General features: G+C 60.6%; 6 protein-coding genes across 6 annotated transcripts; all 6 read left to right on the top strand.

Annotated features, from left to right (window-relative positions):
• Positions 1 to 531: 531 nt before the first annotated feature.
• LPMP_251400 (hypothetical protein) lies at positions 532 to 1953 on the top strand (the record flags this gene model as incomplete). The annotated part of the gene is made up of 1 exon (XM_010701408.1): positions 532 to 1953. The coding sequence occupies one exon, from the start codon at positions 532 to 534 to the stop codon at positions 1951 to 1953; it is 1422 nt and encodes a 473-aa protein (XP_010699710.1).
• Positions 1954 to 3709: 1756 nt separating this feature from the next.
• Positions 3710 to 6604, top strand: LPMP_251390 (hypothetical protein; the record flags this gene model as incomplete). Its single annotated transcript, XM_010701407.1, has 1 exon — positions 3710 to 6604. The coding sequence occupies one exon, from the start codon at positions 3710 to 3712 to the stop codon at positions 6602 to 6604; it is 2895 nt and encodes a 964-aa protein (XP_010699709.1).
• Positions 6605 to 7506: 902 nt separating this feature from the next.
• On the top strand, positions 7507 to 15252 carry LPMP_251380 (hypothetical protein; the record flags this gene model as incomplete). The annotated part of the gene is made up of 1 exon (XM_010701406.1): positions 7507 to 15252. The coding sequence occupies one exon, from the start codon at positions 7507 to 7509 to the stop codon at positions 15250 to 15252; it is 7746 nt and encodes a 2581-aa protein (XP_010699708.1).
• Positions 15253 to 16520: 1268 nt separating this feature from the next.
• On the top strand, positions 16521 to 19583 carry LPMP_251370 (protein transport protein Sec24C, putative; the record flags this gene model as incomplete). The annotated part of the gene is made up of 1 exon (XM_010701405.1): positions 16521 to 19583. The coding sequence occupies one exon, from the start codon at positions 16521 to 16523 to the stop codon at positions 19581 to 19583; it is 3063 nt and encodes a 1020-aa protein (XP_010699707.1).
• A 1143-nt stretch (positions 19584 to 20726) lies between these two features.
• LPMP_251360 (structure-specific endonuclease, putative) lies at positions 20727 to 22832 on the top strand (the record flags this gene model as incomplete). The annotated part of the gene is made up of 1 exon (XM_010701404.1): positions 20727 to 22832. One exon carries the CDS (start codon positions 20727 to 20729, stop codon positions 22830 to 22832), a length of 2106 nt encoding a protein of 701 aa, XP_010699706.1.
• An 851-nt stretch (positions 22833 to 23683) lies between these two features.
• LPMP_251350 (hypothetical protein) lies at positions 23684 to 27676 on the top strand (the record flags this gene model as incomplete). Its single annotated transcript, XM_010701403.1, has 1 exon — positions 23684 to 27676. The coding sequence occupies one exon, from the start codon at positions 23684 to 23686 to the stop codon at positions 27674 to 27676; it is 3993 nt and encodes a 1330-aa protein (XP_010699705.1).
• Between the last annotated feature and the right edge of the window lie 103 nt (positions 27677 to 27779).

The following is a 27779-nucleotide window of genomic DNA, read 5'->3' as shown; positions in this document are numbered from 1 at the left end:
GCTGTGTCTCCAACGCAGGCGAGGACTGGACACCGTCTCCATGGCCAACCGTATCATTCATCTCTTCATTATTAGCACTCAAGCAACCGTCAAGGCGTTTCGTACCATGTCGTACACGAACATCTACTGCGGTTCTTGCTCTTCCCTCCTCCTTCATACCTCTCACGCACTTATCTCACACCCTCGCTCTCAACCTCTTCCTTCAATGTTCCTCACACCGCTTGTGTTTATCCATCGACGAGAAAACTAGTATCACGTCAGTAGACGAGTGAGCCAAGAAAGGGAATATAAAAGAGTGGTGCCGCTTTCGGACGGTAGGAAGGTGAGCGTGATTGCATATGCGTGTGTGTGTGTGTGTTTACATAACTTGTAATCATCGAAAGGCAACACCCCTCTCTTTCCCTCTCTGCTTCTCTACGTTCTGATCGAAGGGGTCGACAGCGGCGTGCAGGTCGCCATCTCCGACTACGGGAAGCAGCAAGGCAGTGCAGCCATCCACCACTGCCACTTCGATCGCAAGATCGAGACGAAATGTCGAGCAGCACTGATGCAGCGCGCGACGCCGTCACCGTTAAGGGACACTTCACCAGCCTCTGCGACACCTACACTGCCGAAGTTCTCAACACTTCTCTCGCCAGCACAGATGCCACACTCAACGGACAAATATGCTCATTGGTGGTCGAGTTCGAGCTGTTCTGGCGCCACCTCTCCGTCGTCGGCGCCTTCTCCCCAAACGATGAGATCGACGACTACTCCACCACAGCGCTGGAGATGCTGTGGACACCCTACATTTTGGCGGACCTCTTCCAGCGCATCCAGGGCCCCATGAAGCGCGTCCAGGTCAGCCGCGATGGGAACAGCGGTGAAAGCAGCAGCGGTACCACGCAGCGGCAAGCAGGGTCGGGATACGAGCGCATGCAGGGCGAGGACGTGCAGCGTCACAGCGAGCAGGGCAGTGAGGCGCAACCGACGGAAACGATTGCGCGCTCAGCTGCCGATTTGACCTTTCACTTCCTTCGAGAGGAGGAGCTGCGATCCTTGTCGCGGCAGGAGGCACTTTCTCGCTCCCACGCATGGCTCAAGGTCTTCTTTGAGTGGATGCAGAACGTCCAGCTTCTAGACAAGAAGGCGCTGGACACGTATGCTGTATACCGCGCCGATCAGCGGTCGCAGCGTATTGAACTCTCTCGAACCATCGCGTCGCTTAGCGCGACGCTGAAGGCCGAGGATGACAAAGTGAGTTACCTCCGCGCGAAGCGGCGCCGCATGCGGGAGCTGATGGCCGAGGAGGGCGAGTCCCTAGAGGAAACGGGAGGCGAGGAGGAGGAGACGCTGCGTGCGCGTGCGCTGGCGCGACTGAAATGGTCTATCTACGAAGGCTGCCATCAGCTTCAGATATCTTCTCGTGAGCTCAGCATGCTCGAGGCACTAAACCCAGAGCAGCGGGCCACCATCTCGAAGCAGTACCAGAACACCATGGACGCCGTGCGCCGAGGGGAGCTGTCGCTGGGTCGGCACACCTACACGATTCTGCCGGGCGGCATGATGGCGACTGGGACGGTTGATCACCCGCAGCAGGTGCGCGCCAGCGACATTGTGCAGTCGGGCGGCGTTACGGTACCTGCAGTAACCATGGCGGGTGCCGTCTCCTCTTCACTCGTTTTCAACGGCGCCAAAAACACCGAGCTGTACCGTCAGCAGGTCCGGAATGAACTGATGATGGACCGCAACGCTCCAACAATGACGCTGAAGGAGTTCGCTGAGCTGGAGATGGCGGAGGTTCAGCGGCAGATGAGCGAGGCTCAGGCGAGGCAGCAGCAGCAGGCTGAGGAGGATGCTTGCCTTGGTCCCGATGGCGTAGAGGAACGGCAGCGGCAGAAGGACAGCGCCTGGGACAACTGGAAGGACGATCATCCAGTCTACGGACTGACAAACAAGGGCAACTACTCGTGAATGTGAAAAAGTGGAGAAGGGGGTGGTGGTGTCTTGTGCTCTTCATTGCTCCGCCTCTCTCCTTTCATTCTTTACCTGTTGGCGCTCCTCACAGATGAGCGGAGTGAACGACGTTACGGATTGGTCATGCGCACCACGGTGGCCCTGGCTGACTGTTGTGACAGCCCGGTCTTGTTGCTCTGGCACACACGCACCTGCACATATTTATCTACATGTCCGTACACGCTGATAGGAACGCTGTGCGCCGCTGTGCCCGTGGAGTTTGGTCTGTCTTAGCAGTCGGGGTCACTATTCGCATTCGCGTCGCAAGTATACCCCGAGTGTGCTGCCACCGTGATGGTGAACATGCTTATCTACCTTCCCCCCCACACACGTACGAGGTGATGATGTCAGGGCTTTATGAACGCACACAGGTCGGCGCGAGCAGCCTTAGGCTGATTAAGAGACACACCAACACCGCCACGGCTGCAAAGGGAGGAGGAGAGGAATCAATCTGTGGGTGCTTCAAGGGATGTAGGTCGTATCACCATTGCCCCCTCTCCCCTTCTCTCTTTATTTTCGCATTCTCTGGTGATGTTTACTATTGCGTCCTCAAGTGCTGCTCTTCTGATTTCTGCACTCCGCGCCTCCGCTTTCTGTCTTCTTCCACCCCCACCCCCTTCCTCTCCCTCTCCCTCTCTCTCCCTCTCCTCCGGCCACAAGGGCATACACCACCGTCAAAGTCTAGAATAAGTAGCTTAAAGCGGTAGATCAGCTCGCAGAGGAGCGGGTACCTGTCTCCCCCTTGTATGCGTCTGTGTGTGTCCCTGTTCATGTGCCCATGCCTTGCGCGTGCCATGCACCATCAGCGTTCATTCACACCGAGACGCATTCATTCATTCATGCTTACGGCATACTTCGACAGACCAAGCGCATCATCGTCGTCTTACCCCCGCATCACCTCTCCCCACCACTGTGCATACACGAGCTCAATCAGTTTCAAGACCGCATTTGACTGGGCTTCTCCCTTGCTTGCTCGAATACCGCAGTCCCTTTGCACGTCCACCTGTCTTCGTCTGACGTGCGTTGCAGCCTCGCCCCTTCCCCCCGTCTGCCGCCTTTCTCCTGTCTCTTTCTCTTCTGGGTAACGCGGTACCTGGTCGGTGAGAGTGGATCTCGAGGAAGAAAAAATCGAGCAAATTCACACAGTAACGCCACGAAGACTTGCTGAGTGGCATCCTTTCGGGGAGTCTCCCGCCTCCACCACGTGCTCGATTTTCCCCCTCCCCCGCATTCAGTAAAAGTTGAGGACGGTGGAGTGTAGCCGTAGTACCCGTAGTTGCCCGCTAACACGCCAGAGATAGAGGGTCACCTGTGTAGAGCGTGCGTGTACCGTAGAATATACCAGAGTCGCCACACAGCAGGTGTAGCATCTCGTCCACAACACATAGAGCAGACATTAACCGAGGGAAAAGAGAGAGGGGGAGACACACTAGACGGACATAAGAGGAGGAAGGGGCGAGCTGGCGAGTGAAGTGCGGCATGCACCCCCCCTCTCTCTCTCTCATCACCTCTGCCATTGCTCCGTGTCGTCCCCCCACTCGCGCACTTGCTTGATACTATTACGACGCCCCGTTCTACCCGCACCTTGAGAGCTTCACAGTCGCCGCAGCATCGCCCCTTTTCTCTTTTTCATCGCCTTCGATCTCGTCTGGCTACATCGTGACGCGGGGTCGCCTTGCAGAGGGCGAGACGAGCGGCTATTCTTCGCACCTCCATGAAGACAACGGTGGGGCGATGGACAACCTCATCGCGAGCGAGGCCGCGGTTTCGACCTTCCTGGATGACGCCTGGGCTCACGTCGCATCAGCAGCTCGACGCCGGCATCGCAGCCCGCCAGCACGCTGGTCGCAAGGCGCTTAAGAAGTCGAAGCGACCGTTCACTAACTACTTCAAGACGGAGTACCGCCTTTCACCTCTCGCACGCCTCCCCGTCACACGGACGTCGGGTGTAATTAGCAGCTTCGACGCCGTGCGCATGATGACAGAGCCGACTCGCAAGTGGGGCACTCCGTGGGACCGTGCCAGTAGCAGGGCTCGCACGCGTCACAAGCGGCAAGATGTGCTGGAGCCAACCCCGACCCAGTTCGGCGATGACTCGATTGACCGCGTGGTGGAGCGGCTGCTCGAGGTCCGCTTTGCTTGGGATCGCGAAGACGGAGTCCTTTGCACAAGTCTCGTGCCAACGAGTCTCTTTAACACCACGAAGCACTGCCGCCCATATCTCACGCAGGTGGCCCCATCGCCGCTAAGCTCGTCGACGGCTCTTTTGCCGCGCGAGTCAGCTGTAGGCGGTGGTCGGGGAAGCCACAGCTGCGAGCCACACCCCTCCGCCATGGATGGGGAAGTCGTCATTATTGCGGGCAAACCTGTGCATATCATGCGGCGTACTCCGCTTCTGCGGGGCAAGTCTGGTCAACCCAAGCGACCGCACGCGCGATCCACCCTGGGCTTCAGCGGTGTTGACACGGTACCGTCGCTGGTGCTGGACGTGTCTCACGGTCCGTTTCTCACCAGCCCAGGGGTGCCACTCATGACGCTGCGGTGGAAGGGAGAGCACCGCGACGCGGCCAGCGCGCAGAGGGCTCTGCAGCTTCTCCGCCGTGCGCGAGCCGTGCCGGCCGTAGGGCTTTCGCCTCGCTCGTCGCTGCTGCTGCTCAAGGCACTGGCCACAGTGGAGGTGGAGGAGCCGGCACTGGCGGTCTCGCTCGCCATTGCGATGGGGGAGAACTACAGTGGCTACTCGGATACCGAGTGCCTCGAGTTGCTCCGCTGTCTGCGGCGCCTTGCGCTCGTGCGGAAGCTTCCCGACATTGCCGCTCCCGATATCGACACGTCCGCACTGGGCTCCGCGTCAACCACTGCTAGCCGGTTGCCGCCAACGTTGTACACGGAGGCCGAGCTGACGGACGCGCTCCTTTCCCATTACCTTGACGACGCCGCGCCGTTCCTTGTGGCGAAAGTGTGGTCCCGTCTGCCCGAGCAGAGCAGTCGCCTGCTGAACCGTGGGTACTTCCTGGACTGGTTCGATTTAATGAGGCTCGCTATCGCAGCCAATGGACCGCAGTGCCTGCCGGAACGGTTGCCGAACGGGGTCAGCGAAGCCCCGTACGCCGCCAAGTACCTCTTTTTCCGCTACACACTTGGGCTCACGGAGGATGTGCTGCGCGCTCTCGTTGATCACCTGCGCGGCCTCGAGACGTCGACAGAGTTGATGCTTCAGCAGGTGAGAGACTCGGGTGCCCGTCACCAGCACCCACTTCCGGCGGAGTCGAGCACGTCCAGCAGCAGCCATGCCGCATCTCCGCACTTTGTGGACGAGGGCAAGGAGGAGGTGGACAAACCCCTGGTTCTGTGGCTCTGCGTCGCTCTGCTCGTACGCATTGTTGCGGAGTGCCTCGGCGATGTGGTGCGGCACGTGGGTGACTCACTACATCAGCACACCGCATTGGCTGCGGAGCAGGCGGAGGCGCAGTACGCGCAGCACAAGGATACCCTCCAGTGCCAACAACACCGGCTGCGTGATCGTGACAGCGGCTCTGATTCAACGTCTACACCGCTGGGTCTACATCAACCCTACCCTCGCTTCAGCAATGGCGCCTACCAGCAGATGGGCTGTCGCCGACCAAAGCGGGTACGAGTGCGACTGCTGCCCTTTGAGGCGTTCCCTCGTGTATCCCAGTGCTTCTCCTGCCCCTTTGCGGCGGTGACGAAGAAGGCGGAGGCGCAGGAGCATCAGCGGCACCGTCGCCACGGTAAGCCGCAAGATTGCTTTTCGGCGCACGACTGGGGTGCTGCAGCCAGGAGGTGCGACACGCGCGGCGTGGCTATGAGTGACTCGAGCGTTGTAAGCAACAGGGCGGGGGAGAAGGGTCAGCTGAATGAGGTGGAGTCGACATTCGCCTCCGTGCTGGCTGACTCGCCGCTCATGGCGAAGCACATCGAGCGTGCATGTGCTGCACTTGTGTGGAGCACAATGGTGCTACGCTCGTGTCATGCGCTGGTGCGCAACCTCCCTCTTGTGCGCCCACCTCCGTTGGGGTTGTCGATGCCAAGCAACAACCCCAAAGGTGCTGCAGCCACATCCGAGAGCGCGTCTGCGGCACAGCTTCACCATGACCGCAACGGCGACGAGTGGGCGCGCGCGTCGGCCGCGATGGAGGCGCGTCAAGCGCTGTGCTACCGCTTTGTTCGTTCAAGTGTGCAGCAGCATATTGATGCCCTCTTTGCTTTCATTCCGTGGGGCGAGATGGAGTCAACGTGGGAGCCGGTGCTGACGACTCGCATCAACACTGCAGAGGGTACTTCAGCACACGATGCCGTGGACACTGCGGTCGCAGACGATGCCACCTCACTCACTGCTGCGGCTCTTGAAGCTGTGCTTATGGAAGACGATGTGGAGTCAGCGCAGGCATCTGCGAGCATGGCGTCGGCTGCTACGCTGTCCGAGGCAGAGCAGCGTGCGCGAGCCACAATGGGGGAGCTGCGCGAGCGACTCGAGGAGTTCCAAGTGGCAGTTGCTGATTTGCTCGAGGCGCATGAGACCAGCTTCCCTGCCGCCGTGCTTCCTATTTCTCCCTCGTTGCGCGCTGATGAGGGTGGAGATGTTTGAGGTGAGGTGCGAGGGAAGCTCGTGCGTGCTTCACACAGGCCCCCCCCCCCCCCCACCACACACACACATACAACGGATACTGTGCACCTGTACCACTAAGCGCCATAGATGCAGTAGAGAGAGAGGACTGACCATATACGGTAAGAAGAGAAGGGGGCGAGTGGGGAGATGGATGTTCTGCGGTGGGTGGTAGTAGGCAGGGGACACTCAGGGCCTCACTCCCCTCGGAGCGTCATAACTTCTCTCTTTCTACCGCGTTTTCCCTTTTCCCTTCCAACGTTTATCTGTGAGAGTCAGCGAGGCTGCACCTCCTCCTCAGATGCACCACCACCGCCATACCCTTAATTAGACTGTGCGAGCATCTGCTGGATCTACTTACGTGAACCAAGCATACCAAGCGAACCCATTGAGGGTGGTGCGGAAGGAGGTAGTGCATTGTCTAAGGAACTCACATATGCCCAGACATTTACTCGTCCTCAAAGTTCGAGCCCGTTGAGGACACTTTTGCCTGCAAGTTCGATTTAGCAGGATGAGGTTTCCTACCTCAGAGCGCCATTCTCTGTCCGTCTTCGTCTTTCCCACGCCCCCCTTCTCGATGACCCTCCCCCCTCGCGAACTGCGCTCTGTTCTCTTTCTTCCTCGTGCTGGCCACCAACACTTCTGTGCATGCACTCCCCGCCCCTCCACGTACACCCAGCTACAGAGACACCGCTTCGGCAAGGGAGGGTTGCAAAGTAGCACCCCACCTCGTCATCTACCACGGCCACCACAAGCACTTGGCGCGGCTAACCATCGTTGCAGCCGCGCAGGGTATCCAGCCGTGCCTTCGCGCTCTTCTGCCCTTTTCCTCGGTTGTCCTCTCTTGGTTTTCCCTCTCCGGTGACTCCCCTTCAGCCGCCGCTATGAGCGTGGAGGACGACGTCACCATTGTGTCCTCGTGGGGGCAAAAGGCTTACCACTGCTTTGCGAAGGAACTGGAAGAGTTGCAGCTGCTGCAGCAGCAGCAACTGCAACTCACGGCGCAGTCGCAGCACGAGCTGGAGGAGCGCTGCAAGGCGGAGGTGGACGCGCAGCTGCTCAGGGAGCTCCCTGATGTTTTCCCGCACCTCGCCTCGGCTTTCTCGGCGTCGCGCTCTGCGAACGGGAGTCAGTTGTCGACGCCGTTGCCACCATCGCCACCTGGGCGGCCGAGCACGAAGCGGCCCAAGTCAAAACACACGCATCAGCGGATGCAGTCCGAGATGGCTGTCGTTAATGCCAAGCGTGAGTCACTTCTTCAGCAACACATTCAGGCTTCCATGGAAACCCAGCAGCGACAACCAGCGCACCTGCTCGCCGCGCAGTACACCGAGCAGCTGAGCAGAACGCAGAGACAGGTGGAACTGTACTTGGAAAGAGAGACATGTGAGCTGCGCCGCTTTACCAGTAAGCCGCTTGGCGCATACGCTTTAGGTGAGGTCCTCGAACTCCCACCTACCACCACAGCTCCCGCTGCACCCGCTCCTGCAGCAGCGGCGCCACGCACTTTGTCCGCATCCCACCTAGCCCCGTCACCTGCGCTTAAGTACCGCACAGCGTCGTTCCTCCGCCCTGAGGGGACCGCCCCAGTGGCACACCACGGCACATCGGAGCGGAGTGTCGCCGCTCTGAGCAACGAGCCAGCGTTGCGGCAGAAGACGAAGAGGACTGACCGCTCGGGACGCACCAATGGCGCGGCGGCGGCCTGCGTGCACATCGCAGGCAAGACCGGCCCTGCTGTGTTAGAGAAGACTGGCTGGAGTCACCAAGCAACGGACGACACAGCATTGCTCGCGATACCGCCGCCGTTCTTGATTGATGCCCATCAGTTTGCCGTCGAGTACAACGAGATGCTAAAGAAAGAGTACGGCTATTGCCCCGCCATGACGAACACGTTTGCCACCGACGAGCATGCGGGAAGTTGCGAGGCCGCCGTCATGGCAGCGGCGCTGAAAGATCAGCTGCGCACGCACGCGCCAGGGGTGACAAACAAGAGGCCAACTGCTGCCGAGAGCAGCAGTTGGGTGCTGCCCCTGCTTGAAACGGCAGCGCGTTGCGTCGACACCGGCGCAGCGTTGTCGCTGTTACCTGCCCACGCAAGCGGCGAAGATGGTAGTGACGGCAAAGAGCCGAGCAGTCGCCTAGCGCACTCCTTTGCTAAGAAGAAGGGTCTACCGACACAGCCAGATACCAAGAAACGAGCCACCGCCGGCGGCAGCACTAGCAGCCCTCGGCAAGGAGGGCGGGTTCTGCCGGCGTTGTCTTCTGTGCGAGGCAACATCTTGGTCTCTCCAACTTCGAACCCTCTCGATGGTGTTGAGTGCTCCAGCAAAGGCGGCGGTCTCTCTCTCTCCACCTACGTAGGGGTGCCGAGCCGGCAGGTTGTTAGGTTTGTGAACCGCAATGCTTACCGAACCCGACTGCGTCTGAAGCCGGCCTCGCACCCATGGCTCACGTACCGGTGCGTTTGCATTGCTCCCTCCGCCGCTGCCGCGATGGTGCCACCAGAGACGCCGCTGAACTGCGGCGGCTACGTGGAGGTCGAGGTTGTCTTCTGCCCCACCTCCTTCGAGGCTTCCACGGCGACGGTGGAGGCGGTGCTGGAGGTGGGTGTGACACGCGAGTTGAATGATCGAGTCGGCAAGGGAGCGCAGTGGCACTTCATATCCGTGCCGTTGCAGGGGCAGGTGGTACTGCCGCACTTCGAGTGGTGGTGCAGCGCCACTGCGGACGTCACGAGGTCCATAGTCGACACAGACGAGGTGGCGCTCGATGGAGAGCCGAGGGCATTGGCGGAGGAAGAGGCCGATGACAGCGTCAAAGCGATGGACGCAAGAGGATCTGCCGCTGCTCAGGCGCCGTGGTTCATCACCCATGACGTACTCGCCTCTCGCGCGGCGCGTCTGGACGTGAGCGGACCTTCTTCGGTAGTTGCGACCTTTGGCAATGTGCTTCTCCTCGCCTCGGTGAAGCAGACGCTGTACCTCGAGAACACTGGCTCTACGGCGGTCGTGCACGTCCTGAGCTCGTCCCCGGAGTTTACAGTCTCGCTGCCGCCGGTGGTGCCCACCGCGCTGCCCACCAGCCACGCGATGCCGCTCGACGTCTCTTTCTGTCCATTGTCGGAGGGCCCTTGTGAGGGGAGTTTGACTGTGACGGTGCGCGCCAGCGATGCTGCGGACAGCCCCGTCCTCACAGAGCACACTGTGAAGCTTTTGGGCGTCGGCGTTGTGCCGCGTGTCAGGATTGCTTCGCTCGGGCCGCAGGTGGTTCAGGAAGGTGCTGTGCCGCAGTGGCAGCTGTGCAAGAGTGAAGCGCCACTCAACATTCTGCTGAAAGGCACGATACCAAGTGTGCCAACGGAGGTGCCGGTGACTGTGCGCAACGACTGTGCCGTTCCGCTCCCCTATCACTGGCACAACGGTGAGTCTCCGTGCACGGATGAGAGTTGCGGCGGCGATGCAGAGTCCGAGCAGAGGGGTACGCACGAGGAGGACCAGGCGTGTATCCACGAGAGGCCAGCGACTACCACCGTCACCACCTTCATGGCCGTCACTGCCGTCGGTGTGGGCGCCAACAAGACTTCTTACATCACACCGGCCTTTGGGATACTGCCACCAATGAGCACGACGACCTTCATCCTCACCGTGACGCCGCACACCCTGCAGCCTCTGCAGACGCTTTACAACCTCTTTCTGGACAAGATGCCGGACCCCTCAGCGCCGCGGAATGCGGCGAAGCTTCCATTTGTGGACGAGGGGGTGCTGGAGCTGTACCGCCGCAGTCGACCTATTCCTTGCTCCGCGCATGGTTCGGCGGCATACAGTGTAATGCCTCTCGACGACCCTGCTGTGCGTGCGATGGCGCCGCCCAATGGGCTGCAGGTGACTTACCTGGACCCTATTGCCGTCTTCGCACGTTTTCAAACCACGCAAGGGGAGCACAGTGGCTACGTCGACCCAGACGCCGTCTTCGCCACCAGCTTCGTGACGTATCAGCAGCCGGTGCTGCCCACCCTTTCCATCGACCCAGCGGTTCTCGAGGAGCATGTCGAGTGCCTTATCCAGTCCCGGACGACGCGCACGGTGTCGCTGCACAACAGCTCGCCAATTGCGATGCACTTTGTGCTGGACCCAACCGCTGCCGAGTTCGCCGCTTCTGTTCAGCAGTACGGATACCAAACCGAGCACACAAACCCCATCCTCACGCATGAGCGCTGGCGCGCCTCTTTCCCAGCTAGCGATGGCATCTCCGTGCAGTGCCAGCCTCGCAAGGGCCAAATTCCGCCTTATGGCACGGTAACCATCACTGTCCACTTCACGCTGGAGGCAATCGGACCGCACTACGCCGTCGTACCCTGTTGGATACCAGAGGTAGAGCTATTGTGCGCGCGTTTGACGGCAACGAGCTGTGCTTCCAGAGGAGCGCTCTCAAAGTGCAAGTCGACCTCCCTACCGATCAACCCACGAGCCCTCACCAGCGCCGGTGCGGCGGGCCGACGCATACTTTTGACCTCGCCACTACAGGAGGCGTCGCTCGGAGTCGGTGTGCGTTCAGGCACGGCCAACGTCGCCAGCGGAGGCGCGGGGAGGCGATCAAAATCCGCGTCACCATCTGGCACCGGAGGAGGCCTTCTCTCCGTGACGGTGACAGCAGCGGAGGATGCTCAGCAGCAGCAACACGCGGAGGACTGCGGCTACTACGCCCTGCATGTCACGGCCACCGGTGTTGGCCCGACCGTCATGACTAGTACTGAGCTGCTGGACTTTGGGCTGATTGAACTGGGTCAGGAGGCGGCTGCCTCCTTTACCGTGTCGAACCCGAACTCTATCCCTGTCTTATTTGACCTCTGCGACCCGCTCATGCGCCAACCGCCGCGCTTTGTGTTTATCCCGGAGTCGTTCCGCCTGGGTGCCGGCAACACAGTCGAGGTGACGGTGTACCGCAAAGTCGTCTCTACGGAGGACGCGCAGACTTTTTTTGAGCTCACCGTGCGTGACGGCGGTGCCTCCGTCGCTATCGAGACGCGGGCAACCATTCAGCAGCCGCTACTCATCATCGAGGACCCCGTCGTGCAGTTCGGGGTCGTGCCGGAGAGCGTGTGGCAATGCGGAGTCTTCCACGTGTCGAACCGCTCCGCGCTCGACACCGTCTTCGTCGTCATTCCGGCAACCCCTGCACCGTCGTACATGGAGCTTGACTACAAGGCTGAGCATGTCTTACGCGCTGGGGAGCAGCTGACAGTGCCTGTGCGCTGCCGCTTCCGCATCTGCTCTACTGCAATCACGAACCACGGCAACCGGGGAGATACATCGGCGTCGCTCGTGAGCTTGCAGAAGCACACTGCTACTGCGGCAGGGGCCAATGATTGCTACTCGACACTGCTCGGCGTTGTCTCGAAGCGCAGCCGGCAGACGCTGCTCGTGGAGGTGCGATGCGACATCGTCGAGCCGCTGGCCGTCTCCGTAGACGTAGTACCAGAAGCGTCCCCGGATGGCAGTGGAGCAGTGGCCTCGACTGTACACATGTCTACCGAGGCATACGTGCGAGCACTTCTCTGGAATTCCCTCGAGTCTATCCTGTGCGCGCGTGCCACTGCTGCACTAGATGACTCACTGGTGTGCGGGGGGCATGCAACCCCTCTCGTGGCACATCATTACTGCGCAGCACTGAGTCTGGTCGACTACATGCTTGATGACGTCCCCCTCTCCTGCCTCTCCCTGACAGTCATCCTGAAGAATTACACTGGCTGCGAGGCGAACTATGACGTGTGTGCGAAACACTTCACGCCACTACCGCTGGAGGCGCTGGGTGCGCCGAGGATTCAGGACAAACGGCGCAAGAAGGTGGAGGAGGGCGCCAGTCGCGGCAGCGGCAGCAGCAGACAGGCAAGCCGCGCCGGCGCCTCCGGCGGCAGTCGAAAGACCACCCAGGCACAACTGCAACAGCGACAGGAGCAGCCACTGTCGCCATTCTTAGCACTGGCATCAAGGGCTTCAACAGGGAGCATCAGCAACGGCGGAAATGACGGTGCCGCGCTCCCGGCTTTCTGGATCAAGAGCGTACAAAGTGACGTAACAGTGCAGCAGCAGCAGTGGCAGATGATGGAGGCCGCGCAGAAGGTTCTCGGTGACGGTCGTAGCTGCGTGACCTTGCTCGACTCTTTGGCAGGCAGTTTGGGCCCTTACGGCCAGGTGCAGCTCCCGGTTCGCCTACTGTGCACCCTACCCGGCCGCTACGCCGAGCGGCTGTGTGTGCGCGCTAACGCGACTCTACCGTGGCTTCAGATCCCTGTCGATTATGAGGTGTACGGCAAGCCCATTGTGCTCGATACAACCACGTCGGGGCTCATAACGGAGGGTGGGCGCGACGGCAAGGAGGTGTTGCTGATGCCGCCTGTGATTGCGCCGCTGGGAGCGTCACGGCGGACAGTGCGACTGGTAAACCGTGTGTCTCGCGACATGGATGTGACTGTGAACGTCTTCCCATGCTCGCTGGGCATGGCTGTCCACGCTGTCGACCCGGACGCACCAGCAGATCAGGTGGAGCTAAGACTGTGCGCCATGACCGCGGAGGATCAGGAGAAGGAGCGGAATCGAGTGGGGAGGGTAACAGCGACGCCGTTCCAACTGCGTATCCCTGCCCACTCGCGGCGAGATGTGTTGCTGGAGTTTACGCCGACGGCGAAGCTCACGGAAGAGTCCAACGCAGACAAGTACGACACGGCCCCTGGTGGGTCATCGGACTGCACTGGTTCAGCTGGCGGTAAGGGCGACGGTAGCACAAGCACGAAGGGCTCCTCTACCGTCCATGCGGCGCATGGTAGCGAAAGCGAGGAGGACGGCGAGGAGGCAATGCTACCCCCATCAGATCACTGGTGGGAGGGCAGCGTCTGCATCCACGCCATGCTGGCGCAGAGTGAGTTGAACGACGTCTTCCTTATCGACGACTTCTACGCTCGCTACGCGGATCGCTACCCGTCCCAGCGTGTGGCCCGCCCGATCAGTGGAGCGGCCTCAGCTGCGGGATCGAAGGCTGCGGTGTGTAGCTCAGGTAGCACCAGTCTGTCAGTGGCGCAGCTGACTGTAACGCAGCCACTCCGTATCCGTCCTGGAGGCAGAGTGGTGCGTGGTGGTCGTGTGGTGTGGCCCTGCGAGGCAGCGCAGCGAGTGCTCGACCGCGCCGCAGCGGCGGGTGACGCACTTGTGCCAAGCATCACTGCTGCTGCTGCTAAGCCGATGGATCACAGCGCCGACAGCGATGACGACAATGCAAGCAGCGGAGGAGTCCTTCTCAACTCGCAGCGACCAGACTCCACTCTGCGACTAGAGGTGCTACAACGGGAGGCAGAGGAGCGGCAAGCGCTTGTTGCCTTCATGGAGAGCCGCCGTCGCGTACTGCAGGAAGAGAGCCACAAGTACTTCACGCCGATTGAGTTGCGCTTGCGAGCGCGGTGCGGTCGACCGCACCTGGCGATCGAACCGTCAGAGCGGTGTGTCAGCTTTCCAGCGGTGCAGCATGTGAACGAGAGGACTGCAGCGGCGACTTCAGTTGTGCCTCTCTGCACAAAGACGATTAGGCTGACGAACCGCAACAGCTCAGCACTACGTTTTGCTCTATCGCTGTCTGCAGCCAACCACAGCGATGGTGCAAGCTTGTTTTCCATCGTGCGGTGTGCCAGGTGGCGCTCCAGCCAGGATGCAGCGACGGAACTGTTTACCGCTGGCAGGACGACATCTACGGCTGGTGCTGCGGCGCACGAGTACACACTAGATAGCATGGACGCGCTTGACGTGCACGTCGAGGTGCACACCGAAAGCTCTGCTTGGCGACAGGCGTGCGCAGCTGTGAGAGCCGCACCACCACTACCCTCCGTGTCGAAAAAGGCGCCTGCAGTGGAAGGGCTGCTGAGGGTGCAGTTCCTGCCCACGTCTGAATCGGCTGAAGCTGCGTGCACTTCCCCCGACAACATCGTTTCCGCACCTTGCCAGCTTCTTCCTCTCCGCGTACTCCTCACAACGCCGTTGCTGGAGTGCAGTCCTGGGGTGGTGTGGTTTCGCCCTGGCCAGCAGCGCCACGACGGCCGCCGGCAAGTGGCGTACCCGCAAAAGTTTGTTTTGCTCAACCGGAGTGCCGTCCCGGTGTCCTTCCAGACCCACCCCGTCACTGACGCCGACGGGGAGGCAGTGCGGACATTCCGCCTTCAGCAGCAGCAGGGCATGCGCTACGCCTACACAGGCGTCTTCTCGCCTGCGGCCTCACAGGGCCTTTTGCTGACAAATGCGACCATGACGCAGCTCGGCATCTCGGCTACCCAGCGCCAGTGCGACTCCATTACGCGTAAAGTGAAGGCTTCTGTTGAGATGCCTGCCTTGGCACCGCCGGCGGAGGGTCTTCCTAACCTTGTGTACGTGGATGAACCAGCGCGGTTCTCGCTCAGTCCGCTAGAGGGCGTCGTACCTGCCGCGTCGTTGGGTGGTGAGCCTGGTCGCCTTGAGGTACGTGTCACCTTTGTCGAGTTCTCCGATCTGCGGTACGAGTCACTGTTCAAGGTGATTGTTGTCGGCACTGCCGCCCAGCCACCGACCTACGTGCTGCTGCGTGGCGACAGCCGTGACACGGAGGTGTAGCGCTGTCGTTACCGTCGGCCCCTCTCTTGAGGCGCGGCGGACGAAGACAGGCAAGCGCTTCGTGGTTCGTCTTGGCTGTTCGAAAGGCGAACCACGAGCTAATAAAAAAACGCACGTACGCTACGAACAGATGGAGAGAGAGAGAGACATAGCGAGTGTACCCAGACGGCGTGTGCGCTCGTAATAGCGCAGGTGAGAGAAGAGGTCATGGCATGGCCTCTTCGATGCCCGTCTTGGCATCTCTCTTCGCCTATTCGTTTGCCTTCTCTCGTACTCTTGCTTGACTGATGTACAAATTTTACTTGTTTCTTCTTGCGATTGTTTTCCGTCTCAATGACTCTGTGGGCGCTTCTCCGACCCCCTCCCCTTTTCCCTCTCCTGACACCTCGCACACCACACAAGCCCCCCAATCTCTCACCCCCTCTCGCTTTGACTTGGTAGTGTTGTCGCTGGTGCGTCTCCCCTGGACGACTTGCAAGACTGAGCAAACACACAAAGGGTGACGAGTTAGTTTTGCGGTCAGACGTGCAGACACGAGTTGCACTAGTGTGTGCGCAATGCTGCTGCTGCTGCTTATTCTACAAAATGTTGATGGGCGGTGGGTGTTGCCCCCCCCCCCTCCTCCTTCTCCTCCCCACACACGCACGCACGCACAGATGTGTTGCACCCTTCACCGCGTGCAATTCTTCTCTCCCACCCCCCTTCTCTGTCGTCCCGCCTCGCCTCGCCTCACCTTTTTCTTCTTTTGGGTTTTTTTAAAATTCTCCTCGTGGGCCGAACCGCTCGTCGTTGATGTGCATAAACACACCTGCACACGACTCCCCTTGCTCTGTCTCTCTCCCTTACTCTCAACTCCGTCACCACCTCTCACAGATTCCAATACTCGTCCCCCCATCGTCCCCCCACAAACATCAGCAGCCACCCTAATCACCACACACAATCCATTCGTGTACGTGAGCGTCTCTCTCTCTCTCTCTCTCTTTGTTCGTGTCAGGTGTGCATGCGGATCGAGGGGGGTTTCTGGAGTTGCTGTTGCGCTGCCACTTACGGTCCACCGCAGACACTCACGACCCCTCCTCTCTCTCCTTGCAGCCTTTCCCTCCCTCTTTTTTGCCTCGTTTTGCACCCCGGTGCGAACGCCGCGCCCATACGGGCAACGTTTCCGTGCGGTGTACTCCCCACCCCCGATCCTCTCGCCCTCTCCGCGGCTCACGCTGTTTTGCTTTGAAGGGGTGCGCGTTGACGCCTGCTCACAGATTCTCTAGACGATGTACAATTTGCCAGTCCAGCCGTCTAACCCGTACGAGGGTGGATATGGCAGCTACGGGGCTTACGGGTCCGCTGCGGCCTCCGGAGGCGCGCCGGCTGCGGGGTCGTATTACAACCCCAATCAAGGTTACACTGCGCAGGCGAGCTACTACGGCGGTGCCGCTCAACAGGGTGCAGTGCCGCCACAGCAGGCCTCTTCTGCTTCACCATCGTCGTACAACTATGGCAGTTACGGATACGTGAGTGCCGCTGCACCGAGCGCCACTGCGGCACCAACTTCTGGGTATCCTTACGGTGGCAGCGGCGGCCGCGCCACGACGAGCGCGCAGGCCTCACCTGTAAGTGCGCCACCCATCCATGCATCGGCGTCACCACCTTCCACCTCTGCGCCGTCTGCAACTGGATGCAGCCCTTACGGCTATCAAGCGGTTGCTGCAACCCCTGCGCCGTCCCAGCCGCCGGCACCGTCAGCACCATCCTCAGTCTATCCATCATCAGGCAACGTTTCGTCTACAGCTGTGACTGCCAGTGACCCGTACCCAGTCCCTTCCTCGGCAAGGCCCGAGCCGTTGACGCGGCAGCCGATTCAGCAATGCGGAGACGCTATGCTGGGCAGTGGTAGCCGCGACGTCAGTCGCCCGCTGCGCCCCTTGGCTCGACAGCCGCCGGCGCGCGTTGTGAACGTGCGCGCCGTACCAAACCCGGAGCGTAGCATCCAGCGCAACAGCGGTGCCCCGGTCGAGTACCTAACGTGCACGAACGAGCCGCCCTACGCCACAGTCAACTTCGTCGGCCTCGACAACGGCAACGCTAACTCGAAGTTCTTTCGCCCATCCATGCTGTGTGCGCCTGGTGAAGAGCGACTCGTGAAGGACAGTCACGTCCCTTTCGGCGCCATCCTCGCACCGCTGTGTCAACCGCTCCACAACAAGGAGGTGGTCCCACTGGTAAAGCAGCCAAAGCCACCTGTGCGCTGCCACCGCTGCCGTGGCTACATGAGCTGCCACGCCCAAGTCCTCGAGATGGGCCGTAAGTGGGAGTGTCCACTCTGCGAGGTGACCAACGACGTCGCCGACGACTTACCCATTACCGATGGAATGGGGGGTCGGGTGAGCGTGGCGGATCACCCGGAATTGAGCTTTGGCAGTGTGGAGTTTGACGTCGACGACTTCCCAGAGTACGCGCTGCGCACGGAGACCGGTGTTGTGCTGCCCAACCGGCCGCTGCATCATCTGTTCCTCATCGACATCTCACGCGACGCGGGGCAGCGCTTTCTTGCCGACTACGCGGAGGCTATTCGGGCTGCCCTGCAGCGCATGGCGGAGCTGACGCCCGAGTGTAGGGTGTCCTTTATCACATTCGCTTCGCAGCTGCACTTCTACAACTTTCGCCACCCTGATATACCGCAGTTATGCGTGCCGGACATCGAGAACCCGTTTGCACCGCTGCCGTTCACGAGTTTGTGCTGGCTGGAGGTAGGGACGGAGCTGGAGCGCCTGGAGAACTTCCTGACTCGGTTACCGCGTTTGGCCGTCGACGCGGACGAGTCGGATTGCGTGCTCGGCGCTGCGGTGAAGGCGGCGACGCTGGTATTGGCAGGGCAGCACGGTGGGCGTGTGATCATGTGCGCGGGCCGCCACCCGCAGCGCGGCATTGGACACATTGTGCTTCGCGAGCAGCACAAACTCTACGGCACCGATCGCGAGAAGGAGCTTCTGCGGCCCATCGAAGGTTTCTGGACAACCACGGCAGCCGTGGCGGCGAGGCAGCAGATCTCTTTTGACTTGTTCATGTTTGCCACGGGGTATTGTGAGCTGGTGACGCTGTCCAACGTGTGCCACGTGACGAACGGTCGCGTTCTCCTCTTCAACAACTACGACCCACTTGTTGACAACACCAAGGTGAGCGCCTCCATGCAGCAGCTGCTGACCGAGGAGGCCGGGTACGCTGGCATCCTGCGTGTTCGATGCAGCACCGGCCTCCATGTGCAGCGCTACCGGGGCCACTACCTCTCCCAGACGGTGCAGGACATGGACCTGGCCAGCATCACGGGCAGCTCCACGTTCTTTGTGGAGTTCGCGCATGAGGACAATCTGCCGAAGGACAACTACGCCCATTACCAGACAGCACTGCTGTACACCACACGCTCTGGCCACCGTCGCGTGCGGGTGCAGTCGTGCCGGCTACGCGTCGCCTCCTCCTTGACCGTTCTCTTCCGCAACATGGACCTGGAGGCGGTTCTGTTTGGCTTTATCCAAGATACCATGGCGGAGGCGGTGAACAAAGGCCCACGGCAGGCGCGCCAGGGGATGACGGACCGCCTCATCAAGGCCTTCTTGTGTTACCGCCAGTACTGCGCTTCGGAGAAGGCGGGTGGGGATTATGAAGACGTCAAGACCACCATCCGTGATAAGAAGAACACTCTCCTGATGCCGCCGCGGCTGAAGTTGCTCCCGGTCTACCTGCTGTGCCTGATGAAGTCTGACGCGCTAACAGAGGGCACCATCGTGCACATCGACCACCGCGTGGCCAGCATATTTGACCTTGTCGCGATGCCTGCCCACAAGCTGCTCAACTACCTATACCCTTCTCTCTTCTGCCTGGACGACTTGGAGAGCGACCCGGCGATCGGTACGCTGGATGTGGCGACGGGAGACTGCATTCTACCGCACCATCGCCAGCTCCTCTTCGACAGCGTTGCGCGGGATGGCACGTACTTGCTATGCGACGAGCAGGCACGGCTCGTGTACATGTGGATTGGGGAAAATGTGCCGCCGAAGGTTGCGAGTACGTTGTTCGGCACCCCTGATGTAGGCTCCGTGTGTGTGGTCGGTGGGCCAGGAGAGGAGTGCTTCAGTGAGCGCCTGCGCAACGTCCTCTACGCGCTCATGCTGCGCGATGATGGCATGCGGCGTCTCATCGTGATTCATCACGGTGAGCGCTCTGAGGACTCCTTCTTCAAGGAGCTCAAGGAGGAGATGTGTACCAACAAGATGGGCTACGACGAGTACTTGACGCATCTGCACCGCACAATCCAGACGCGGGTGTCGTCAGGCTGGTGAGCTGAGGCAGAGAAGAGTGGAGCGGCGCCACCGCTCCTTTGATGACTAAGATGGTAATGGTGAACGTTTTCTGCGGGAGGGGAGGGGCTGCCAGTATGCGGAGGACAAATTCCAGAAGGTGGGGGTGGGTGGGGGGTGGTGGTGGCCGTTGCATAAGTTATGCCGCTAGCTCGCTGGTGATGCCACGTCATGCATGTGTGTGTGTGTGTGTGTACTTGGCTATGCCCTTCTCTTCCCTTCATGAGTTTTTCCTCCTCTTGGACCTCCTTTGATGTTGTGTCTGCCTGTGTGCGCCTTTTGTGTGTATCTTCCACTCTTCCTCGCCTTCCCTTCTCTCGTTTCCTCTCCTTCAATCAGCGCTGCTTGCAGAGAGAGGCGTATCTGCGTGCGTATAACGTGTGGCGTGTGTGCTGTTGCGATGTTTTCTTTTCTGTTTCATGTTAAGCTACATTCATAGGCTTTGGTGCGCGTGGATTCGTGTGTGTCTGTCTGTCTGTCTCTCTGTGTGTGGGAGAGGTCCGTGGCGAGTGGTGTGGTGTGCGTGGGCGTGTTCTCGTTGTGGTTGATACACCGCTGCTGAGCGCGTTAGTGATCAAACGTGCGGTTCACGAAGAAGAGGTGGAGTACGAAGGCTGAGGGAGGGGCCCACGACGATGATGGGTGCCAATAGCCTGCTTTCCTTTCATCTCTCTCACTTGCCCTTGTGTCTCCTCTGATGCCTCATGCCTTCTACCCCATTCATGGATGTAGAGGAGGGTATGAAGACGCGCACACAACCACCCAGTGGGACGACACCGTGCTACTACTGGTACGGTGGGAGTCCCTCGTTGTCTACTCCATCACTTCATCCCTCCCAAACATGCCTGCACATGAGCAAACGTTCACCGCTGTCGTCACCTTTCGTACACGAGCTACGTTGCCTGCGGTGATGCTGAGTTCTTTGCCCTCCTTCTCCTCCTCCGTTGCCCAGGCACACCTTCCCTCCACTCACCTCGATCCCCCCCCAATCAGTCTTTGAGTACTGCACCGGCAGCCCATAGATGAAGCAAACAGCTCCGCGGTGGATTTAAAGGCATACGCACATACATACAAGCACACCCTTAGTATCCACATCCTCTACAGGCGCTGAGTTGTCAGCGACTAATGGACACGCGTTTCCACTGCGTGTACTTGCTCACCAGCCTCGACCCTCAGTGCGAGGGTGACTTTTATATTGGCTACACCGTGAACCCCTTGCGGCGGCTGCGACAGCACAATGGCGAGCTCGTGAACGGCGCCCGACGCACGAGTCGTCGTGGCCGTCCGTGGACGATTGTGTGCTGTGTCTCGGGCTTCACCGACGATCGAGCCGCGCTGAAGTTTGAGTGGTGCTGGCAGCACCCAACCGTATCCGCGCGGCTGAGGAACACGATTGACGTTCTCACAGGCCTGCGGCGCCTTCCCTATGCAGTGGCCACTCTGCACCTCCTCGTGCGCGCTTCCCTCTTCTGTCAGCTGGATCTGACGCTGCACATCTTTGAGCCTGCACTCTTACAGGAGGCGACGGCCAGGGCGGAGGTGTTCCTGGCGACCCGCCGTGGTGCCTTGGCCGTAGGCAGAGGGCTACGAGTTGAGTCACCTCGAGCGAGCCCACAGCAGCATTCGCAAAGAAGCGCGTCCGTGCCAGGGCAGGCAGACGATAATGCGACACCGCCGCCGCCCGCACTCGACTCTCAAGGAGGACTGCAGGATGCACCGCTGTCGTCGACCCTCGCAACCACCACGGCCACTTCTCGCATTCTCCCCTCGCTTACCCCGTCGCTTTTGTTTCATGTCGAGGCTACAACGCGGCAGGCCTTCGAGGATGCCTACCTAAGTCACGATCGGTGCCTGTTGCTGCCTGGCGTAGGGACGAGTGTAGACCTGAGGGGGGCAGAGAAGGGGGGCAGCCCCATGAGCGCGACTGCCGGCAGCTTCTGTCCGTATGATGTATCGTTGCTGTGCGAGGCGGTTCGAGCGGAGTGGTCGCACGCCTCCTTTGCCTCTGACTCGGACGACGAGGGCACGCGGCGGCTCGCGCCCTATTGCCGCACCGCAGCCTCGCGCACGCCATCGCCACAGCGCGTTTGCACAGAGTCCATGCCAGATCTTCTCGGCTACCGCAGCGAAGGGCGCGCGGGCGACAGCGACCTGGAAGTATACTCAGGTAGTAGTCTCGGCTGCGGTGCGGCGTCACGCTCCTTCTCCTCGCCTCCCTCACCACTAGAGTCTTCGCAGCTGTCGACTTCGTGTTTACCATTGCCCCCAGACGTCAACGCATCCGCTTCATTCGTAGTGGACGCACTTCATGACAGCGTCCCGGCTGCCTATCTGTCTACCACAGCGGCGGCACCCACACCACAACCCCGCATCCCACTGCGTTTCGCGGGCCATGGCGAGGTAGACTTTGCACGCGCCCACGCAGAGGAGCAAAATTGTCTTCATCACGGACTGCTGCCGTGCAGTCTCTGCGCGTTGCCACTGCAACCTTCGGTTGTGGCGTACTGCAGCCGTGCGCCTTTCTGCGCCCTGCGCTGCCATCTGAGCTGCTTGGCGATGTGGATGCTGTATTCTGAGGCAGAGGCCGCGACCACCGTAGACGGTGCTGATACCAGCCCTGCGCCACTTTCGCAAGCACCGCCGGCGCCCCTGTCCCCGCTTCGTCGACTGATTCCCTCCCAGCCATGCCCATGCCCCCTCTGCGGTGTCCTCCTGCACTGGGGCCCGCTCGTGAAGGCGTTGAAGAAGCGCGTGGTTGTGGAGCGGCGCCTATACGCGGCACAGCGGCGCATTCGCATGGAACAACGGTGGCAGGCACGCCTGAACCACATCAACACGGCAAAGAGAGGCACCGGTGCGGCGACGCGTCGCGGACCGCGGACGCGGGTGAGCGCTGCCGCGCTGCTGAAAGGCGGCGAAGAGGCAGTCCGTGCTGCTTCGACTACAGCAGTGCCCACTATCCATGCAGGGCAGGCACTACAAAATAAACGGCGGGTGCGGTCGCCGAGTTCTTTGGGTGAACCTCCACTGGCACCACTCGCTGCTGCCGCCTCTTGTCCCTCTCCCTCCATCTCTTTTGCGGCGTCGTCTCCCACGGCGAGCGCGTCGGCGATTCTTTGCCACCATGGCGCCTTGACGAGCGCTACTGGCACTAATACTACCGTTGCTGCTATGGTGTCTGACGCGTCTCTCTTGTCTCTGACAGACTTCTGTGAGGATGACTGGCTGTAGACGTGAGTGAGCTTGATGCCACCGAGGGAGAAGAGGAACCAAAGCGCAAGAGAGAAAAGAAAATGGAGCCGCAGAGGTGTGCGCTCAATGCAGGTTGGCTACTCTGTGCCTTTGGCCAGTGTTACTGTGGAGATGTGCACGGTGGGCAGAGGAACGAGGGTGCGCCGCTGTTCTCAGCTACCCATGCAGGTATCGATTCTCTGTTTGCCGTCTCTCTACGTATTCTCCCCACCCCTTCTTAGCCAGACCCTCGCGTCCCTGCCTCCCATGTGGTAAGCGCAGCTGTTCGATGACCGAGGCGAGGGAGAGGGGGCGAAGGAGAGAAGGGAGGGGACTTGGCTGACAGTTTCTCCGCCTCTTTCCTCCTGCGCACATTCATACGGAGAGACACTCGTGATGCTCCCCTTTCTCTGCATATGTGCTCCGTGCGTGAATGAGTCGTTGCTCTCTCCCCCACTCCTTTGCCGGTGGTGGGCGCTCCCTCCTTCGTCTCTCCGAGGCCCACTGTCTCTCTCTCTCTGAACCCCTGCCTCTTCTCTGCCCACGTACGAACCAACTTTGCTGTATTGTGCAGAGCCTCTCTCGTTGGCCACAGAGTAGTTCTTGCACTAACGCTGAAGCTTCTCTTGTAGGGAAGCGCCTGCCCACTCGCCCCCCTCCCCCACAGACACAGCCAAATATTTGCAGAAGCGCTCATCTGCTAATCGGAGAAGTCGCTGTCCTCCTCCCCTCTCTCTCTCTGTTCTTCGTTGATTGCCATCCTCGCTGAGTCGTGCGTTCATGTGTGTGCGTGTGTGTGAGGGATACCCCAGGACGAGGTAGTGCTCACCCCGGTCTACGGGGTGGAGGTGATGACCACCAGACCCATCGTGATGGAGGCGGACTCGGTCACAAAGCGGTACCACTTTCGACCTCCGGTTGAGTTTGGCGCGACAAGCTATAACTATACCGCTCAGCGGCGTCGCGGTCGCTTCGTGATCAAGATGGCGGCCGCCATGTACCTCGCCACGCTGCCAGCGTACGACACGCCTGGCAAGTGTGCCAAGGCTATGTCGTACCTCTGGAGCCACCATCGCCTTGCACTCGAGTACCTGCGCCGCACACAACAACACCAAACACAAGCAGTGAGAGGGGCGGGGGCGCGGTCTTACACCAGTGAAGAGCTGCGAGTGGCCGAGGCCAAGTGGAAGGCGCACTTTGGCGAGCAGGTGCTGCTACCCGATGGCTTCCAGAGGTCGTGGGACGAGATTGTTCCATTTTTTGTGCAAAGCATACAGGAGCTGGAGCGAGACTTGGCTCTCCCCAATGCCCAGGGGGACGGCACAGAGAACGGAGGTCTGGCTGTCAATACAACCGCCAGTGAGGAGGTCGAGGCCGCGGGTCAGTTCTTGGATCTGACCAAGGTTCATGCTCGAGCACTTTTCGTTCTTTACGAGAAGACGGTAAGTCATCTTCGCACGGTTTCGGTCGCGAAGAGCTCCATGGGGACCCTTAGCACACCGGAGCACCAGCACCTGGCTTCGCGTGGGTGGCTGCCAATTCACCAGATCCTGTCTGAAATCAGTCCAGACCTGGAGGGAGAGCCCGCTCTCAAGGCCCTGTTGGAGTGGATGAGGGCCCTAGATGAGAGTCAGAGAGGGACGATTTACGTGGCTCTTCTAACACCTTTGAACGTTCTGGGGAAGCTGCAGCTGCTGCACGACGGTGACTGGAGCGAAGGCGGTGTGGCGACAGTGACAGCGGAGATGGCGGAGGCGGCACCCGTTACTCACCTCCGCGCAGCATGGGGTCACAAGGACGCCGACGTGGCAGCCGCGGTCATTCAAGAACACACCCCTGTTCAGCTTAACTCCCTTGTGCACCTCAGTGAGGTGGACATTGGCGACAGCAGAGCTGTGCCGCAGCCAACAGATTGTCATAAGGACGTCGCGAGGGACAAGTGCACCAGCGGCCCATCATACTCGTCGTGGTTGGAGTACGTCGCTGACGTCAAGGTTATTCGGAAGGAGGCGGCGGGCGCGAGCGGTCGCGTGTACCCCCAGTACCGCCCCATGCAAGTGCTCATCCCAGAACCCGTCGTCGATGCGCTGTGCGCACCGCTGCAGCTGGTTCGACTGCAATACAACACCTCAACCGGCACGGCGCTCACCGAGCTGATCCAACGCACGAGGGCACACAATACCATGCTTCGTGGTGCTGATGGCACAGTGGGTAGCAGGGGCGCTAGCGGACTAGCCAAGGTCACTTTCGCCGAGCTCCTAGCGCTGCTACAGCCGCCCAGCGGCTTCTGCGTTGCGGTCTTTCTCGCCGCCATGACCGGCCATGCTGCGCGGCTAGCCTTCTTGCCCGTCTCCACGGAGTACTTCGCAGCGCAGGACCAAGCTGTCAGCGGCTGGTACATGCCGGTGCACATGCTGCGTGTTAGCCCGCGCAGTGCGAACGGCGAGGGGCGTGGCAGCGATAGTCTGACTGGTGCGGCCATGTTGCCACCGTCTCTAATGCGTGGGGCCACAGCGGTCGCTGCGCCTGAAACGACCATGAACCTTTTCGTGTGTCCCTGCGCGCTGACGAGCGGCGCCCTATGGCTTGGTGATGAGGCAGCGCCCGCAACACCGACCCGGTCATCCTTTCGACCGCTTCAGCCTCCAGTGGGCTGCGTGGTGGACTTTGACCTGCTGTACGGCATTCATACCGATAGTAAGTCTGGCTCCAAAGCCGTGACGGTGCGGCGCCCGCAGACGGAGCGCATAGTCAACCTGCGCATCGCGTCCCTCTGGGATATTTGGTGCTGGTACGGCTTCCAGACAGCGTCAGGTGGGCACCTCACTGCTACTGATGCGGACGTGACGACGCCACCGCAGCGCCTGATGGTCACGGAGAGGATAGGGGTGGTGCTGGGGCCCAAACATCACCAGCCGCCGCCATATCTGGTGAGCAGGGGACAGGGTACTGAACCACCGCCTTCACCGACTGCCGAGGTAGTTCCACGCGAGGAAGGAGAGGAGGCATTTTGCCAGTCTGATAACAACCAGAGCGATAGAGCGCCGGCGACGGATGACGCCGCTTTGCTGCCGGTGCGTGTGTTCTTGGCTGAAAATTCAGAGACACGGATTCCTGTCGCTGCCGCCGAGAGCCTCGCTTCTGAGTGCTCTCCGCTGATGCACCGACTGCCGTGGGAGTTCTTTCCTGTGGCAGAGGCGGAGAGCACGATTCTTCGCTTGGACGCCGTGTACAGAGCGGAGCTGCGCTGCTCGTGCGAGCGGTGGCGTTCTCAGTACCTAGAACTTCTTCGACCGTTGCAGCGAGGCGGGAATGAGGAAGAAGCTGTTCATGGCATCCGGGGCAGCGAGCGCAGCACGGTTGATGCCAGGGTGGAGCAGCAAGCATCCTGGCGCGCTTGTACTGCTGTGAGTGCGCGCGAGAGGGCACTCTGGAGTGGACTGTCTGTGTGGATGAAGCGGCTGGACCATGAGTGCGCGCTACCGTCCTTCTCTCTGCTACTGCCACCAGATGTAGTTCTCGGGGTATCCAACACAAACAAGGATGCCAGGCGCTTGTGCTCAGTGGGGCGCAAGAAGGCTCTGGCCGCGCTGCGGCGCCTCGTGAGTACGGTCGATGCCCCGTCTCTCTTTTACTTCAATACCGAGGTGCCCTTCATTCCTCCTCTCAATCCCGAGGAGCATCGCATGTGGGTGGTGGAGAACGAGGCAGCGTGGCAACCCGACACAGTTGTGGACGCATCGCTGTTCACCAGTGCTGCCAGTAGAGGCGGTGGCTGTTGGACCATCGCTGCCCACCCGGAGGTGCTCCTCGCTGCGGTACGCGATGAGGACGGCGAAGAGATTGTGCACATGTATGTGCGCCAGGCATGCGTGTTGCTGCGTTCGCGCACCCACAGAGCGCTGGCGGCCGTGGTGGAGGCGGACTTGAGCACAACACGGCAGAGCGGCGTGCGGGATAGGCACAAGGAGGTGCTTCGGCTGTGTCGCTTTTCTCGCCCTCCCACCGGACCAGGTGGCGGCAACGCTTCCCACTTCGGCGAGTCGCTGGAGGAGTTGGCGGTGCACGCTGCCCTGCGCCACGGCCACAGCGGGTGCCGCATCACACCTCTGGCATGTGACGAGATCGTTCTGGGTGCTGCGTGGCCTGCCGAGTACATTGTCGAGTACGCGCTCCTTCCTCCATTACAGGAAGCCCTGGAGGTGTACTGTGCAAAGAAGAGGGCTGAGGTGGAGGTCACGACGGCGCGCCAACTCCGCGCGGACCCAGACGTGGGGAGCGCAGGCGCCAGCGGTGTTTACAATGCCATGCTGATCGCTGCAGCTCCTGGCGCGGCGGCGCTGCAGGTCATGATGGAGGACCTCCATCGAGAGCTGCTCCTCGTCCTAACCGACGAAGCGGCTATGGAGGTGTGTGAGTTCTACGGAGACGCGCTTGTGGACTACTGCGCCGCCGTCACCACTCTCTCCTACCGCTTTGCGTCGTCCAACTTTTCGATCTGGCGAGGTGGCAACATCACGGACTCCAGCACCAACGAGGCACTCGTTGAGAGCGTGCTGCCAGCGGTGCTGAGGCGCTACTGGATGTCACGGCGGCGTATCTGCAACAGCAAGCGCCTGGCGGACTGCGTAGAGAGCTTGTTTGGCGCTCTGGTCAAGTCTCTCTGGGTATACCCGCTGCAGCGCATGGTTGCGCACCGCGCTGGCGAGGGGGCGTCTCAGTTGCACTCCTCCATTGCCTGTGGGACTGCGCGCGTAGGTGCCGATGCAGTGGTGCCACCTGATGCAGACATGCTTGTGTACGTGGCGTCTGCCCTTCTCGAACTGCTGAGCGGTGGCCACTAGAGGGAAAAAAGGGCCAAGAGAGGGTCTCACGAGTGGGAAGGTGGTCAACCGAGGGGAGCGTGGTCACTGCGGTGATGATGGCTGTCCGGCCGGTCGTGGCGTA

The sequence above is a fragment of the Leishmania panamensis genome, assembly GCF_000755165.1.
Source record: "Leishmania panamensis strain MHOM/PA/94/PSC-1 chromosome 25 sequence".
In the NCBI taxonomy this organism is placed as follows: domain Eukaryota; phylum Euglenozoa; class Kinetoplastea; order Trypanosomatida; family Trypanosomatidae; genus Leishmania; species Leishmania panamensis.
Note: the sequence above shows the minus strand (reverse complement) of the source record. Positions and strands in the feature narration are given on the sequence as shown.